Below are 18,000 nucleotides of genomic sequence, written 5' to 3'. Positions count from 1 at the left end.
ATGAAAATGCCATCATTGTTTGGGAACATGAAGTCCATGAATGGCTGCAAATGGCCTCCAAGTAGCAAAACATCCAGAAGACCCAGTCCATTCCACATTAACACAGCCCATACCATTATGGAGTCACCATCAGCTTGCACAGTGCCTTTCTGCGCCATTCTCAAGCCCTACCAACAGCTCTTACCAACTGCAGCTGGGAATCATCGAACCAGGCCACCGTTTTCTAGTCATCTAGGGTCCAACCAATACGGTCACGAACCCAGGAGAGGTGCTACAGGCGATGTTATGTTGTTGGCACTTGTGTTGGCCGTCTTCTGCCATAGCGCATTAACGCCAAATCCTGCTGCACTGCCCTAACGGATCCTCTAGTTGCAAGTTCCACCTCGATTTCTGTGGTTATTACATACAGTGTTGCCTGTCTGTTACCACTCAAGACTCTACACAAACGCTGCTGCTATCGGTCACTAAGTGAAGGCCGCCAGACACTATGTTGTCCACAGAGAGAGGTAATGCCCCAAATGGACTGCAGAATATTGAATTCCATAATGATTTCTGAAATGAAATGTCCCATGCGTCTAGCTCCAACTACCATTCTGCGTTCAAAGTCTGTTAATTCCTGTCATGTGGCCATAATCACATTGGAAATGTTTTCACTTGAATCACGTGAGTACAATGACAGCTCTGCCAATACACTGCCCTTTTATATCTCGTGTATGCAATACCTCAACCATCTGTCACATGCGTGTATTGCTATCCCAGTGTATTTTTGCTATTTATATTATTTTGAAGTATGTAAAACTTCATAGCAAAGTTATTCCGTACAAAAAAATGGAGGGAATGGAGGCAATAATAGTCAGATTTCTTATATACTCAAAACCAGTATTCTGTAATCTGATTTCTGGCATGATCATTATGTGACGCAAAAAAATTACCATGCTTGCATCAGTTGGTATCAAGATAGAATGAAGAACCTTTGTGGAGTGAAGACACTGTTTTCATTCTTTGCCCCAGCAGCTAGAGCTTGGCCACTGCTCTTTCCATCTTTCCAGCAGGTATGAAAACTATTTTCTGATGTCAAAAGCTTTCTGAAAAGCTGTCATTCTGAGGTCACAAAATTCCAGCACAAAGCCACCTCAGCAATTTTCTACAACTTCTGTGGTTGCAGTTAGATGGTGCACTCATATGTCACTGACAAGGATTGCAGTCAGCTCTTGGTACTTACCCCCTTGAGCCATGATAAAGTTTTAATGTCCATTACCTTAGATACAAGCTTGGAATGTTGCCCACAATTACACACCACCATTTTGACATTGCAGGCAGAACTATATAGCGCAGGAGGAGCAAACTGACATTGGCATTGCCATATGGTAGGGAGCCAGTTCAACGACCCCTCCCCTTTGTGATCTTGATCATTTTCTTTATTTGTTCAATTCTCGCTCTCTGATTTATCTTGATATCATTCACCCACAGTATCACCGGTGTAGGGGTAGAATCTAGCCACGAGTATAATAACAGGAAAGACTCTTTCCTTCTCATCACATCCATATGTCTCCCCTGACCTAGGGTTCTGGGTGACTTTTTGGAACTCAATCCCTTTTCCTAAACCTCTCCAGTACTTTTCCTTTAGCCTTCTTCCTTCCTCTTCAACTCTTCTACCAGAAGAAGGAGCCACTGGCTCCGAAAGCTTGTAAAAGTTAAACCTTTTTGTGTGTGCCTTCTCCTGCTTCCGCTTGGTGAGTGGATTTTATATTAATCCACTTACATTATATAGTCAATAATTGATTATCTTCATTGTTATAAGTGTTCACTCACAGAAATACAAAAAGATGACCTCTAGATAATATGCTGTGTTATCAAGTTTCCGCACATTAGTCTCACAGCAGGGAAAAATCTTGCTGTGTCAAGGCTTTGTGCCTACTCAGCCAGTAACCAACAACACAGCTGAGTTATGTCAGCACAGACCTGACAGGGAACTGCTCTTCAGATGACAGATAAGAGATAATCACACTCTGCCTGGCCACTGGGCAGCAATCCAAGTGCCCCAGAGTCCACTGGCTCTGCAGACCTTTTCTCTTCTGCAGTCTTCGTGAAGGAAAGTAGTATCTACAGTATCCTAGCACCCAGGCAGTATTTAGTCTGGCAGCTAGTCTACGCTCAAGCAGTTCATTCTGAGTGAATTTCCTGGGACAGCCACTGATGCAAAAGAATTCTCACAATTAGGATCACACTCGGGAGCTGTTGCTATGACAATGCCACTGTATGTCGACCTTCACCTCCAGCAGATGATAGCTACAGACTTATACCATTTGTAGCCTCTACATCAAACAGACCTGGCCTCTGATACTGTGACCAGCAATTGGACTTTGTAATATTTGTCTTTGGTTTCCATCAGCAATGTGCCATATTTAAACTTTTGTGTATCCTTCTGGGACTTTAAACTTTGCTTGTCCTCTTGGGAATTTAACTATTGCACATCCTTTCCAGACTTTGATTGTGGAGCGCTACGTGTAGGGGCATTCGATTTTGGAACTTTCAGTTTACTACTACATTATCAGGCCTCCAGTCTTCAGATCTTCAGTATTCAAGAAGTGACTTGCTTTTAGTTATTGTCTTCATAACTAATTCACATTGGAGAAACTTGTTTATGTGTGTTACAATAAATTACATATTCATTTTCTACCTGGGTACTTTTCCTGTATGACCTTCCTTGGATACATCAAATCATACCTGTATATCTACTGAATAATAAAGGTTTCCTTGAATTTTTACTTGTATGATATTACCAACATTTTATTAATTGAAACAGGTTTTCTTTTTTAAAAAATTACTGCTTAACAACATTCTGAACATGCCAACAAGAGATGCCAAAAACACTCTGACCTAGAATTTTTTGTGGGAAAATTTCTTTAGTATTTTATGCAACTCCACATTCTTTTCCCTTTTTATCATCATAAACTACACTAATCAGCCAAAACATTATGACCACCTAGCTAATTGCTGGTATGTCCAAGTTTGGCATGGATAACACAGCAACGCATCATGGCACGGAAAAAATGAGGCCTTGGTAGGTCACTGGAGAGTGCCACATCTGCACACTCAAGTCAACTAAATCCTGTAAATTTTGGGGAGGGGAGCAATGAGCTCTGACGCCACATTCAATCATATCCCAGGTGTGTTCGATAGGGTTCAGATCTGGTGAGTTGGGTGGACAGCACATCAATTGGAACTCACCACTGTTTTCATTGAAACACTCCGTCACACTCCTGGTATTGTGATATGGCACATTATCTTGCTGACAAATGTCACTGCTGCTGGGAAACATGATCATCATGAAGGAGAGCGTGTGGCCTCCAACCAGTGTACAACATCCCTGGCTGTCACAGTGCCTTGCATGAACTCACTCCATTGCCATGGATGCCCACATGAATGTTCTCAAAGGCGTAATGCAGTCACCACCAGCTTGCCTCCATCCCACAGTACAGGTTTCAAGGAGCTGTTCCCCTGGAAGACGACGGATTCATGCTCTCCCATTGGCACTATGAAGAAGGTATCAGAATTCATCAGACCATGCAATCCTCTGCACTGTGCCAACATTCAGTGCCGATGGTCACATGCCAATTTCAGTATTGATGTTGTGGTGTTAATATTGGCACTTGACCCATTGTTAGGAGCATTTGGTGCACTGTGCATTCAGACACACTTGTATTCTGCCCAGCATTAAAGTCTGATGATAGTTTTGGCCACAGTTCACCACCTGTCCTGTTTTACGAGTCTGCCCAGCATATGATGTCTGACATCTGTAATGAGGGGTGGCCATCCAACTCCACGATGTCTGGATATGGTTTCACTTTGGTTTGGCCACATGTTGATAACACTCACCACAGCACTCCAAGTACAACCAACAAGTCACGCCGTTTCTGCAATGCTTGTGCTGAGCCCTCAAGCCATCACAATCTGCCCTCGGCCAAAGTCAGATAGGTCACACTCAGGTCACACTCCTCCATTCTACACACGGACAGCCTGCTCATTGATTCTACATGTACCATGTGTGTGTGTGTCTAGCAGTCATTCCTCACCAGGTGATGCTGCTATCGCCTGGATGGGTTTATATCAATAGTAGGTCAGTCGTCATAATGGTTTGGCTGATTAGTGTATTTTACAATTTATTCCTCACTATATTAGCAGTTTTGTTCTGTCATGGGCTATGGAAATTACTTTATATCTTTTCATAAACAGCTACAAGTTATTTTTGAGATGTGAATTTGAAAGTTCAACATAAGCTGTAAAATTATATCTGGTGTGCATGTATGATCACAAACCATTAGTATTCTTTGATGGCAAAGTGGTGTGATTTAGCAAAACAGGTATATTTCACTGAATAACAACTGTATAGTACAATAAGCTCCATCACAGGTAAAAGAAAGTGGTATTTTTATAAATTCGATGCCATTCTGCCCACTGTTAAAACTGGCAGTGGCAAGTAGAGACCAACAAGAAAGCCGTACCAAAATGCACGGAAATCCAGTCAAGTACTTTTGCAAACAAAAGCCATTTAGAAGTTAATGAGTTACTAACCTGCAAACGACCTGCAACTTCTCCTTGTTGACTAATAATGGGTGTATGATAGTCCAATTTTACATCATGGAAAAGAACTTCCAGAAATATATTTGCAACACCAATCAAGTTGTGATTTTCCTGAGATTCATAAAAAGGATCAAGACCTTTTGCTGGAACATCCTCCTGAAAACAAAGTACAAAAAATATTATCTTTTGAGAGCTAAATGAAAGTTACATTTAAAAAAAAGGATCAGATAATTTACCAGAGGGAGCCCCTTCTCCTTCTTTTCTTCATACAGTTCTCGCATATCAATGAGTTTGTTTTCCAGCTTCTCCATAGACCATACCTGACTGCCTTGCTTCTTACGTTTCACAAGTATTGCTGGCTCACTTACGAAAGAGCCTCGCTGTAATGGAGTATAGGTATACATTTAATGCTGGTCAACAGTTGCATATTTAATTTAGTAAAGTAAAATATTATAGTCCAAACCAATACAAAGTTCTCATTAAATGATAAAGTCCTAAATGAGAAATGCACTGGCAGATAAATCAAAACCAGAAGAAAACAAATGATTCAAAGAGTAAACATAAATACCTTACGATTAGGACTTAGATTGGCTGGAGGAATCTGAAGTGTGACACTGAATGTTGTCTGTCGTCCCATTTCTTCTGCTAAGAAATTTGCTTCTTTAACCAGAGAATTGGCTCTTAGTATGTCAGCCTTGAGCTGTCCAAGGCTGCGCTTGAACATTTCATCCCTGCAAATGACCCAAATCATAAAGTTAACAAAAAGGGTAAGAGCTTTCTTTATAGAAAATGTATAACATTATCTGAGAGTTAAATTATTCAAGTCTGTTTAGGGCTAGACTCTTAATTATCATTATTTTGCATGGTATTTACAATGAAATGCCTTTCTACTATGAGCAACAAAGGCGAAACTTTCTTGAATGATTTATCATCAGAGAAATAAAAGTGATTCTTATTGGAAACTCAAAACAAATCAAGCAAGGTATTACATAAAAGTATTTCTTGAACTTTGAGTACTTAAAACACTATCTAAGGGCATTATAAAGCACTTAGAGTTTTATCCAAGCATATCGAGGGGTCACAGAGAGAAGGCATAAAATTAAGTGCTGGATGAAAATCATGAATCTGCTGTTTTAAATATTGTAAATTATTTTTAACTTCTGCAGGAGAATATCATGATTCACACAGTCGAGTATATCATATGTCAAAATGAATATATCCTGTTCAGCTCATAGTTCATTTTAATATTCAAAACTGATTGTCACTGAAATATTTACATATTCCACTGGACCCTGATTTTTTTTTTGTGAATCTAATATCCAGCTGAATTTATCAACATCTAAAACAGGGAAACATTTTCAGGGACAAACACCTTTGATTTCAAAATGAATTATTGACTGAACTGGCTACTCATTTTGACATATGGCATATTACTGCAGAATCAATAAATGAGAATTTGTTACTGTGATAACTCATAGTGTTACCACGCGTGTTGCACTGGTATCACCATCACAACATTTTGCAAGGCACTTAAGTGATCCATCACTATTTAACTTTGTGCACCAGCACCTGGTGGAGCTGGGGCAGCCACCAGGTGGTAGGATGATCAAACATCAGAAGACAGCACCGCATCAGGGCCTGTGCGCACCACTTCCAGTCAGTGCCACCTCGACACACTGATCACCATACTAATGTCATATAACCCAGAGCAGGGAGCACTTTGGACTTGTATGGAATGTTGGAACTTCGTGCATGTTCTTATTTATGTGTGGAATTACTGCACAAGTGGCATGAGGGTCATGAGAGTCGTCAGACTTTCGCGTGTGTGTCTCACAAAGTAGAAAATGATGACTGGCACATTCTTGGAGGTGGTGCTGCTGCAAAGTTTACTGCAGCAGCATCTGGGAAACCAATGCCATTTGGAATTGCAACAGCATGAACACACAGCCATGTTGGCTGGATGTTGACCAGATTGCTGGTAAACCGACAGCAACTGCAACCCCATCTGCCTCTCTTCCACACCTGTGAAGAGAGTGCAGAAGACTGGGAAACATGTGAGAAGATTTATGGCAACACTTCACTGCCTTCAAGGTAATGGACACTGATAACCTTACAGCTCTTTTTCTGTTGTGCATTATGCCCCATGTGTATCACTTGTTTGTAGCGTTGGCCCTGCTTCATGAACTTGCTTGCCTCTCATGGTATGAAATGTCTTATTATCACTGGCACACTCATGTTATTTCCATAAGGATGGAGTTTTATCAGTACATGAAGCAAACTCTTCAATAATATTGTGCTTCAGCTGTACAGTTGCAGGGCATCAGTCAAAAGTGCCACTTTGTTATCTCTCAGTACAAAGTGACATATGCCAATACTATGCTATCATTAGGCTAGCCTCAGATAAAGAGGTCCACCAACAGGAACTACAATTTGAACGCCCTACCTTAGAAGAGGTCCTTCTATTGCTCAATCATTTCAAGTTCCTTGTGTGGTAGGTCACTATCTGGATTCCTGACTCGATGTGGCCACTGTATCTTGGCCAACAGTACACATTTGGGTTCAGGCATACGCTCACAGTATGAAATCATGGTGGTGCTGTAAGCCACATCCCACATAAACACATCCATGGTGGGCTGTTTCCTGCAAGCCCCTTCCTTCATGCCTTTCAGCATTGCTGGCATAACTGCTCCAAGTGTTGGTCTTCTTGCCATCACTGTTGGGAACAAGTTGTTCACCAGTGTGTGTATCTATGGGAATCTACTTCAGCTGCAAGAAGATGCTCCTGCAAAGTCTCTTATTAATTCTCACACTTATCTACGTCTCAGTGCACCATCATTATCTCCTGCTACATGACCTCTTGTAAGCTACAACAGACAACAGATCCAAATTCTTGGACAATCTATGGCAAACATGGCATATGAGGTGGTGGTCCACTCATTAACCTTTCTTGTGGTAGACAATGCTTTCATGGAAAGCTTGTTTGGCTTTTATGCTTTCACACTGTCTGGGTTCACATGCACCAAATCAGTTACCTGGTTTCTGTCGAAGTGCCATAACAGGAACTTGATGAACTTTACAAGGGTTTATTCAATTTTCTTTTTCTTTTTTTGCCTACACTCAGCAAGGATAAGGATTTTACCACTCATATCACCCTTAAACCAATGACATCGCTTTGTCTTTCTTTTTTTCCAGGCCAGGCTGGTGCTCCTGGTGATTTACGACCAACTCAAAGAGGAATTCAATAGGTTGACAGTTCTGGAGATGACTGAACCTATTTCATCCAGCCAATGGGCTACACCACTAGTGATCAAGAATTTTATTCTGCTAATTCCATCATTGTGGCAATTGTAAGGTGACAATCAACACAGTCTGTGACTGACATGTACCCTATTCCGTGTCCAGAGGATTTGGTGACAAAACGGACAGGAGACAGCTATTGGAGGCATATATGCAGTTCCCTCTTAATGAGGCATTTCAGGAGTTACTTGCCGTCAACACCTCCTACAGCCTCCAGAAATATAAATGGTCAGTTTTTGGGGTAAAAGTGCTCCGACTCTTTTTCATCATTTCTTGGAGCAACTCACATAACATATTCCTTGTTCTATCAACTATGTGAACGATATTGTGGCAAGGATCCCTCCATTTACGAGAATTTGTGGAACCTTCAATTTCTATTTCAGACTCTGCAGGACACAGGTCTCAAGTGCAATCTGGATAAAACACACTTCTTTCAGCCCGCTATTGAGTAACATTTACATCGGTGGACCCAATCAACTAACACTCACATTGCTGCCATTTATACTCTTCCTCAACTCACCAACCAGAAGGAGTTCCAGGCTTTTCTGGGCAAAATAACTTTTTATTACAAAATTCATCCCACAAACAGCTACCATCGTGTATCCTCTAAATCAGTTACTGAAAAAGGGTGCACCATTTTTGTTTGTATGATTGCATGTGACCGAGCATTCAGGATTCTGAAGGGCAGTCTTTTATTGGCTTCCCTGCCTTGCCACGTTTCAGCTGGATAAGTAGCTTATCTGTAGCCCCACAGTGCGTCTGTCACACTAGATGGCCCACACACTGCAACAGTGGACCCCGTCCCTGAGCCACTACCATTAAGAGATCCACTTCCATTCAACAGATCAGTACTCCAATGTGGATGCTCTCTCATGCCCTCTGAAGGGTCCCAACCCCAGTTTCCACCTGGAGGAAATTCTTTGCTTTTGTCTCAATGAGGAAGCTCAGCAGGCAATCAAGAGTTTTTCTATTACGGGTTCACAAATTTCTTATGCTATCAGTGTGGATCCTGTTCTATACCAGATGCAGCAACATATCCAGTGGCGGTGGTGGTGGTGAGAATGACCTTTGGCACATGCATTGGACCCTATCCAAAATATTTTGTGCTGTGCTACAGACAGACCTTTGGTTCTTGCATCATAGCCACAGGGGGATCAGTTTGGCATTATGGATGAAGATGTTTCCTCGCCACTGTGTCAACTGGTCTTGTGTCGACCAGGAAACTGAACACTTAACTGCTGTGTGTCCCAAGCACACAGGTTACCAGCCACTCTGTGGCAATGTTACTCGCTGCGGCTGACATCCATGCAGCCATGGTAATGCACCCCCCTGGATTCTGTGAGCCCCTCTTCGGATGCATTTTTGTTACTCATCACTGATGCCTAATCTCGGTTCCCATTCATTGTGAAATGCGCTCGACAACAGAAGAGTCTACTGTGCATACCCTCAACCAGATTTTGGCTACTGAAGGACCTCGCCAAACCCCAGTGATGGATAGTAGCCCGCAGTTCACGTTTCAGACCTTTTAAGATTTTTGGGTGCAGCATGACATCCACCGTGTCTGGGTGCCCCCACTTCACCCACAGTCCAATGCAGAGACAGAATGCTTGTACAGAACTTTAAAATGCAAATGAAGAAGTATATCAAGGACACCCCAGCAGAGAAGGTATTCACGTGTTTTCTAAGTACTTGCAGGTCCACTCCTACTGGTGAGAAGAGCCTGGAGGAGTTGCTGCACGTACACCAACTGTGCAGTGCTGCACATCCTGTTGCCAACCCCTCACCTACTTGATGTGCCTCAGTTGCCATACCATGTGCCAGGGTCCCCGTCTGGACTCACGCCTTCAGTCACTGAGTGCGTTGGGTTCGGCAGTCATCCACGGACAGTGGGTTCGAGATGTCTCCAAGCTGCAGCCAGGTGACAGGCTGGTGGCCTGCCACCACAAACGATTACACCCAAGGGTAGGGTACTGACCTCTGCCACCCTCACAGGCTGGCCGGAGTGGCCGAGCGGTTCTAGGCGCTACAGTCTGGAACCGCGCAACCGCTACAGTCGTAGGTTCGAATCCTGCCTTGGGCATGGATGTGTGTGATGTCCTTAGGTTAGTTAGGTTTAAGTAATTCTAAGTTCTAGGGTACTGATGACCTCAGAAGTTAAGTCCCATAGTGCTCAGAGCCATTTGAACCACCCTCACACTTCCTTCTCAAGCCATCCCACCTTTCAGAGCCTGGTCTTCTGTCTTCTCCACCAGTTGTCATGGCATTTCCTTCTTTGGTCAAGCCTCCTGTGTGTGCTCCCCCTTGACCACAGCTCCTCGTCTGCTGTCTTTCTCTAATCCCTGCAATGTTGTCATGTGCTGGTGGTGGAAGACGTCCTTCAACAGGCAAAGCTGCTGGGGGGGACCATAGGCGCCACAACAGCACATTCCTGCTCCCACCCCCGAGTGGCTAGACATCCATATGACACCCATTCTGGCATTGGCAACCCTGGTGGATGACATTGCACTGCTGTGTGTCTGCCCACAGTGTACTCATCACCACCAGAGCCACTTGTGGTCATACTCTCCGGTTGCTGCAAAAAGGGACTTTCTACCTGCGCCACAGGCAGTGCTCTCTGTTGCCTGGGAGGCTATGGACATCAGCTTCCTGCATCCCACATGGCACTCCAAAGTATAGGGGAGAGATGCTGGATTTCACTGAATCATTGTCACTCCCTCTCCAAGGGAGAAGAGCACTCTGTGTTGTATTGGTGCCTGCACCATGGCTGATGGTGCAGGGCCAGCCACCAGGTGCAGCATGATCAAATGTCAGACGGCAGCACCACATCGAGGTCTGCACACACTGCCAATAGTCACTACCACCTCAACACATCGATCAACAAACTATCGTCGTATAATACTGGTGCAGAGAGCACTTTTCTCATGTTGCTATTGTAGTTTCTCATTTTAACTCAGACTCTGCTCTCGTGATGAATTGTGATTTGTACCTCAGTCTCAGCCTGGCTTGTACTCTGGACTTGTGTGGGGTATTGGAACTATGTCACATTAAAATGCTTAGAACTTCACCAGTGTTCTTATTTGTGTGTGGAATTACTATAGTTATGACTGGGAATTATTTTTTGATGTAACTAAGTCATTTGATTTGTGAACCATGATTGTCTCTTACATAACAAAAACATAATTTGCAATATTTAAAACAGCATGTTCTCGATTTTCATCCATGATTAACTGTGCACCTTTGTTCAGTAACTTTGCCATATGTATGTGTAAAACCATAGGTGATCTAATGACCACAGGTAACATTTTAAGTACTACAATACAAGGAATACTTCTGTGTAACACTTCTCATAAATTCTCAAAATTCTGAAAGTATGAGAACAGAAACATGGATTGTTACTCTTTACCCCTATTTTATCTATGCCTTGGGAAGTGGCTTGATAAAAGTATATTTAATATGGTGTATGATGAGAAATAATCACAAGAAATGAATTACTTTAGTAATTTAGTATACAGCTGAGCACTGTTGAATAAATATGTTAAATTCAGATTATAAATGATTATTTCTGAATCACAAACATAAGACAGAAGTATAATAATACAGACTTGTCAATTACAAGAGCAGGCATGGATCTGGGTCAGTTGGTTATTATTACATGCAAATTAATTAAAAAAGTTAAGATCATACATTTGTAATGCAGTCTTACCTTTCCTGTGCCCATCTTTCTACTCTCATTTGTGTTGTAGGAGTACATGGTGTTATTTTTCCTAGGCGGAATGGGTCAAAAGGTACATATGGCGAATATGGCGTTGAGGGGGACAAAATATTCCTCAGCTGTTGAAACTGTCTTTCATATTCTTGTCGTTGTTTTTCCAGAGCAACTGTGAAAATTATTTATACTGATGAGAAAAGTGCTTTCTAATATTCAAACCTTTTATATCCCACACCACAAAACAGAAAGCTATTGTCACATACAAGAAAAATATTAACATTTACCTTGCTTGTCCTCCTCATGCTGCTTTTCTAATCTTGCAATGGCGGTCTGTATAGGATCATTACTCAGTTCATTCAGCATAAGTTCCTCTCTTGCAAAGTTGTAGTCAATTGTTTGTGCAGGTGTCTGTGGTTCCGACATGGCTATAAATAAAAGGACAAATGTGAGATTTAATACTAACATGGATGATAAGTTTGTTAATAATGTTACCAGAGAATTAAGTGATGTGCACACAAATATACATCGAAAACTATTTCAAACTTCAACGCAAACCTGTGCTTCTACCCCCTCTCTCCACCTCCCTTTCACAGCATATATGTAGAAGGGTATTCATGAGTTACCCAGTCCTTCAAATACTTTATGACTAGAGTTTGGCTTTGTTAAAATTAATGATAATTAATAATAATAATAATAATAGACAGAACCAATGAGGAACTGAACAAAGACTAAAGGACAAAGTTCTGGTGTGGATGATGATCGTAACAGCAGTAGTAGTAGTAGTAGTAGTAGTAGTAGTAATAATAATAATAATAATAATAATGACTAGCTGTTATTGGCAACACATTTATGTGGCTCAGTTGGTTAATGGAAAAGAAAGAAAAAAAGAAAGCACACATTTAATATATATATGGGAACTGGATATATGTCCTAATCTCCTTCTCTGTCCTTTTTCTGTCCTCCTCCGCCTCCTCCCCTTCTCTTTATCCATCTATCCCTCCTCTCTTTGTCTGTCTCCTCCTCATCCCTCTCTCTGTTCATTACCTCCTCCCACTTTCTTCTCCCATCTTCTCTTTCTCCTCCCTCTGGAACACAGAGTCCCAGGTTCCATTCCAGCCAGGTTGAGAATTTTCTCGGCCCGGAGACTGGGTGTTTGTGTTGTCCACATCATTTCATCACCATTTGGGAAAGTGGTGAGACTGGACAGTGAAAAGATTGGGAATTTGTATGGATACTGATAACCATGCAGTTGACTGCCCCACAAACCAAATATCATCATCTCCTCCTCTTCCTCCTCCTCCTCCTCTTCCTCCTCCTCTACCTCCTCCCCCTCTCCCTCCATTTCCTCCTGCTCTCTCTTTCTTCTTATCTCTCTGTCCATCATCTTCCCTCTTTCTATTTCCATCTTTTCCTCCCCCTCTCTCTCCATCTCCTCCTGGGCCCCCTCTCTGTCCATCTCTTCCTTTCCATTTTTTAATGTTCATTTCCTCCATCCCCTCTGTCCATCTCCATCCCCCCCCCCCCCCCACCCAACTGAACTTTAGCCATCTTTGTCATTATTGCAAAGTCATATTCATTTGAGTATTGTGTAAAACTTTGAAGTAATTCAGTTAAGAAAATTTTCAAGATTTTTGGTAATAAGGTTTCCTCTTCATATATTACATGTTTATTCACATATTTATACATTTTTTTTAAAAAGGTACAAACAAACACTCATATTTGACTACAACATTGTGTCAAACTTCCCAAGAAATTAGTGAAGAGCATTTGAAAATTTATCATTTTTGACAAACAAACTTCTACATTTTTGTTTATACAGATAACAACACAAATGTTCATAACATGAAAATTTAACTATCACCACACAAAATCAGAAAAAGATTATATATAAACTGTCTCTACATACCTCTTAATCTATAATCGACAAAACTTGTATTGATGAAACTATAGTATTTACTCATTATACAATTCTGTAATACACACCTGAAGACTTCGGACAATTGACCCTGAAAAAATGGTGATTGCCCCACAGTATTCTGTCTCCATGATGAAGAGGTGTTTTTTCAGTTACAGGGTAACCGTTGACATATGAGCGGGCGTTATTAATGGGCTCCATAAAAAGACCACCATCTTCAATTGTAATCACACAGTGCTCTGGCTGTATACCTAAACCTGACAGCTGTATATCTTGTTCTGATGGGGCATCTCGACCCCCAACAAGGGTACGTTCCTAAAGAGAAAACATATCACACATTTCTGTTGAATGTATTTATGAAAACAATTTTAATTTATAAGACAATGTTCTACAATAGTTGCAGTAGCTTCAAGTTACATGCTTCTCATTTCTTCCTTTATGGCAACAACGAAAAGTGGATTATTAAGCATAAGCAAGGTTTTTTCAAAGAGCATTCACGTAACTACTGTAAGATATTATCGAATGTCAGCTTTCATAAAAGTACATTATTTATATGAGGATAGGTCATGACTATGTTAATAAAATAGTGGACAAAATGTTGGTACATTTTACTGCAGACATTGTAACATATTTGACTAGTTGGCAACAGTGAGTTATGCTGGATTTTACACTATTTGACACCATATGTTTTATATAACTATGCAAGATGTTTTAAATGCCTTGTGATACTGTCTTATGATACCTGATGTGGGAGTGAGGAATGAAACCTACACTTTTAAATCCACTCATCCATCTGGCTGAATTTATTATAACTTCTTTTATGTGAATTGTCTTTTCTTTTAATACTTACGAGCAGTGGGGCACAACCTTCACAATATTTAGAGTAGTAGACAGTCAAAGATGCTCAGGATTTGTTGAAGAAATGTAGATCTGATATGGTGGAGGTTTTTTTGTGCTGTGGATTAGCAGTAGCAAAGTTTGTACATCATGTGACCATAGGCTCTACTGTGGAGATGGAGAAGGATGAGAAATTCTCTTTCTTAAATGTGTCATCGAACAAAAAACAGGTGGACAAATCAGCCATTCTGTGTATACAAATCTGAATCTCTATGGGCCTAACTTGCATTATCCAGCTCAGAAGAGAACTATGCTGAATATCCTAATACACAGTCAGGTCTTTTTCTGACTAGGACTCTTTGAATAATCTGATGACGGAGCTCAGAAAGAACAGGTATTCAGTCTGTTGCATTAAGTCAACTCTCTTGAGGAAATCAAGACATGAAGATATTTGCATAAGACAGGAGAATAAATAAATAGTGCAGCTTCCATTCTGTCATGCAAAAATGAAGACGGATTTTCCAACCACTCAGGAAAACCAAAGAAAATTAGTGAATTCTTAAAGATTATGTTGGCCTGTGAATACCAGGGACTTATAATATTCTTTGTGAGTGTGACAGCATTTAAATGGGGCAGTCCATATGAACTACTGCCAACTGATGTGTTGAACATTGATATCATCTAAAGTACAGAAATTTTGAAAAATCAGCAGTGGTCGAGCACAGTCTAAGAAATAAAAACAATATTTTGTTTGAATATATGAGAATTCTGACACACTCTGAACTATTGGGACACTATGATCAGGGAAGCAGTGAAGTTAGACAATGTGATAACAACTTCAGTAATAACACCAGCTATGCACTGGACCATGCATTGAAGTGTGCACTACATAAAGAAAGACTTCAAATGACATACCATCAGGTATCAGTCATCATACTGGAAACATCATTGGTTAGTGAGGATAAATGTAACCTTCAGATGCACAGGGCGCCAACACAGCACGCACCATTTCCATGTCATCATGATATAACCTAGCCAGTCAGATGCTCAGATGCCATCCTCTTCGCATCAGAGTGAGAGCCTCAGCAGTTTCACAACAGTCAGGCATAGTTCCTGTGATGGTATCACCTTGGACTGGAACAACTGAACCACATCATTCATCATGACTTTGATATCTGTCATCGTGCCCCTGGAATTAGGGACATCCTACCTAAAAGCCTTCCCACCCCTCCTAAATTGGTGTTCTGTTGCCCACCCAACCTCCATAAAATTCTAGTTCATCCCTACGGCCCTCTCACTTCCAACTCTTTGCCACAGGGATCATATCCCTGTGGAAGACTCAGGTGCAAAACTTGCCCAAACCATCAACCCACTGCTTCCCATTCCGATCCTGTTACAGACTTATCCCACCCCAGGCCAACTATGAAAGCTCCCACATCATATACTAGCTCTGCTGCAATCACTGCTCAGCTTTTTATATTGGTATGCCTAAACCAGCTGCCCACCAGGATGAATGTCCACTGCCAGGAGCAAAGTACACCACACTGTGGCATGATGGGCAGCTGAACATAAAATGTTATTTATAATTGGACAGTGAATCCCCACTATTATTATAACAAAAAAGTGTTAAGTCTTATACAATCTCTTATTACAGTGTCTTCATCTTCCCTTTGGGACTCTTGTACACCTTAAGATGTATATACTTGAAAAGAGAGACAGCATTGGTCGTATATTTTTATTATCGCAAAATCGATTTTCTGTCACTGAGTGACCATCTTCAGTGCTGTATTATATAACTTAAATTAGTAAGCACTGGTGTCTATAAGCTTACGGCAATCACATACACTCAAGTGAGTCTATGTGATTGCCGTAAGCTTATTGACACCAGTGCTTACTGATTTAAGTTATTTAATACAGCACTGAAGATGGTCACTCAGTGACAGAAAATCGATTTTGCGATAATAAAAATATACGACCAATGCTGTCTCTCTTTTCAAGTATACTCATTATCTGGTCATAGTGCACAGGACACTATGGAGTCGCCAATCAATCAAACCTTAAGATGTGCTTATAATTGCTCAAAACTGGTCTAATTTTGATCCAATAAAACTATTTACAACAGAAGTGGTTAGTTATTTAACTCTCATATTTAATATAATTGGAGAGAGAAAAAATCTACTCACCAAGAGGGGGCAGAACAAACACACAAAAGGAGGTTATAATTAGGCAAGCTTTTGAAGCCAGTGTGGTTCTGGGTGACTTTCCCAAAATCTACTCCTTTCCTAGACCTCTCTAGTCCATTTCCTTCACCCCACTTCTTTCCTCATTAACCCTTCTGCTTGAAGAGGAGCCACTGGCTCCAAAAGCTTGCTTCTTTTATGTGTGCATTCTGCCACCACATGGTGAGTAGATCTACATCACTATCAATCCAATTACATTATTTTGTCAAAAATTGTTTTCATTGTTATAACTCTCATATTCACCTCAAAAAAATATCCTGACATCTGTAATTACTTTACACAAATGACAGTTTACATACAGGGAGCACTTCTGTAATATACAGTATAAGAAAGATACACTCCTGGAAATGGAAAAAAGAACACATTGACACCGGTGTGTCAGACCCACCATACTTGCTCCGGACACTGCGAGAGGGCTGTACAAGCAATGATCACACGCACGGCACAGCGGACACACCAGAAACCGCGGTTGGCCGTCGAATGGCGCTGGCTGCGCAGCATTTGTGCACCGCCGCCGTCAGTGTCAGCCAGTTTGCCGTGGCATACGGAGCTCCATCGCAGTCTTTAACACTGGTAGCATGCCGCGACAGCGTGGACGTGAACCGTATGTGCAGTTGATGGACTTTGAGCGAGGGCATATAGTGGGCATGCGGGAGGCCGGGTGGACGTACCACCGAATTGCTCAACACGTGGGGCGTGAGGTCTCCACAGTACATCGATGTTGTCGCCAGTGGTCGGCGGAAGGTGCACGTGCCCGTCGACATGGGACCGGACCGCAGCGACACACGGATGCACGCCAAGACCGTAGGATCCTATGCAGTGCCGTAGGGGACCGCACTGCCACTTCCCAGCAAATTAGGGACACTGTTGCTCCTGGGGTATCGGCGAGGACCATTCGCAACCGTCTCCATGAAGCTGGGCTACGGTCCCGCACACCGTTAGGCCGTCTTCCGCTCACGCCCCAACATCGTGCAGCCCGCCTCCAGTGGTGTCGCGACAGGCGTGAATGGAGGGACGAATGGCGACGTGTCGTCTTCAGCGATGAGAGTCGCTTCTGCCTTGGTGCCAATGATGGTCGTATGCGTGTTTGGCGCCGTGCAGGTGAGCGCCACAATCAGGACTGCATACGACCGAGGCACACAGGGCCAAGACCCGGCATCATGGTGTGGGGAGCGATCTCCTACACTGGCCGTACACCACTGGTGATCGTCGAGGGGACACTGAATAGTGCACGGTACATCCAAACCGTCATCGAACCCATCGTTCTACCATTCCTAGACCGGCAAGGGAACTTGCTGTTCTAACAGGACAATGCACGTCCGCATGTATCCCGTGCCACCCAACGTGCTCTAGAAGGTGTAAGTCAACTACCCTGGCCAGCAAGATCTCCGGATCTGTCCCCCATTGAGCATGTTTGG

At 42.1% G+C, this 18,000-nt stretch overlaps 1 protein-coding gene across 1 annotated transcript in view; it reads right to left on the bottom strand.

Annotated features, from left to right (window-relative positions):
- LOC124594646 (kinesin-like protein KIF13A) overlaps positions 1 to 18,000 on the bottom strand; it is a 404,453-nt gene that overhangs the window by 127,155 nt on the left and 259,298 nt on the right. Inside the window, exons 11-16 of the mRNA XM_047133014.1 lie at positions 13,574 to 13,820; positions 11,875 to 12,015; positions 11,585 to 11,759; positions 5,153 to 5,315; positions 4,821 to 4,964; positions 4,576 to 4,740 (exon numbers count right to left, since the gene is read on the bottom strand). Coding sequence (XP_046988970.1) covers positions 4,576 to 4,740; positions 4,821 to 4,964; positions 5,153 to 5,315; positions 11,585 to 11,759; positions 11,875 to 12,015; positions 13,574 to 13,820 — 1,035 coding nt within the window. The remainder of the gene's footprint in view (positions 1 to 4,575; positions 4,741 to 4,820; positions 4,965 to 5,152; positions 5,316 to 11,584; positions 11,760 to 11,874; positions 12,016 to 13,573; positions 13,821 to 18,000) is intronic.

Source organism: Schistocerca americana, chromosome 2 (genome assembly GCF_021461395.2).
Source record: "Schistocerca americana isolate TAMUIC-IGC-003095 chromosome 2, iqSchAmer2.1, whole genome shotgun sequence".
NCBI classification, from domain to species: domain Eukaryota; kingdom Metazoa; phylum Arthropoda; class Insecta; order Orthoptera; family Acrididae; genus Schistocerca; species Schistocerca americana.
Note: the sequence above shows the minus strand (reverse complement) of the source record. Positions and strands in the feature narration are given on the sequence as shown.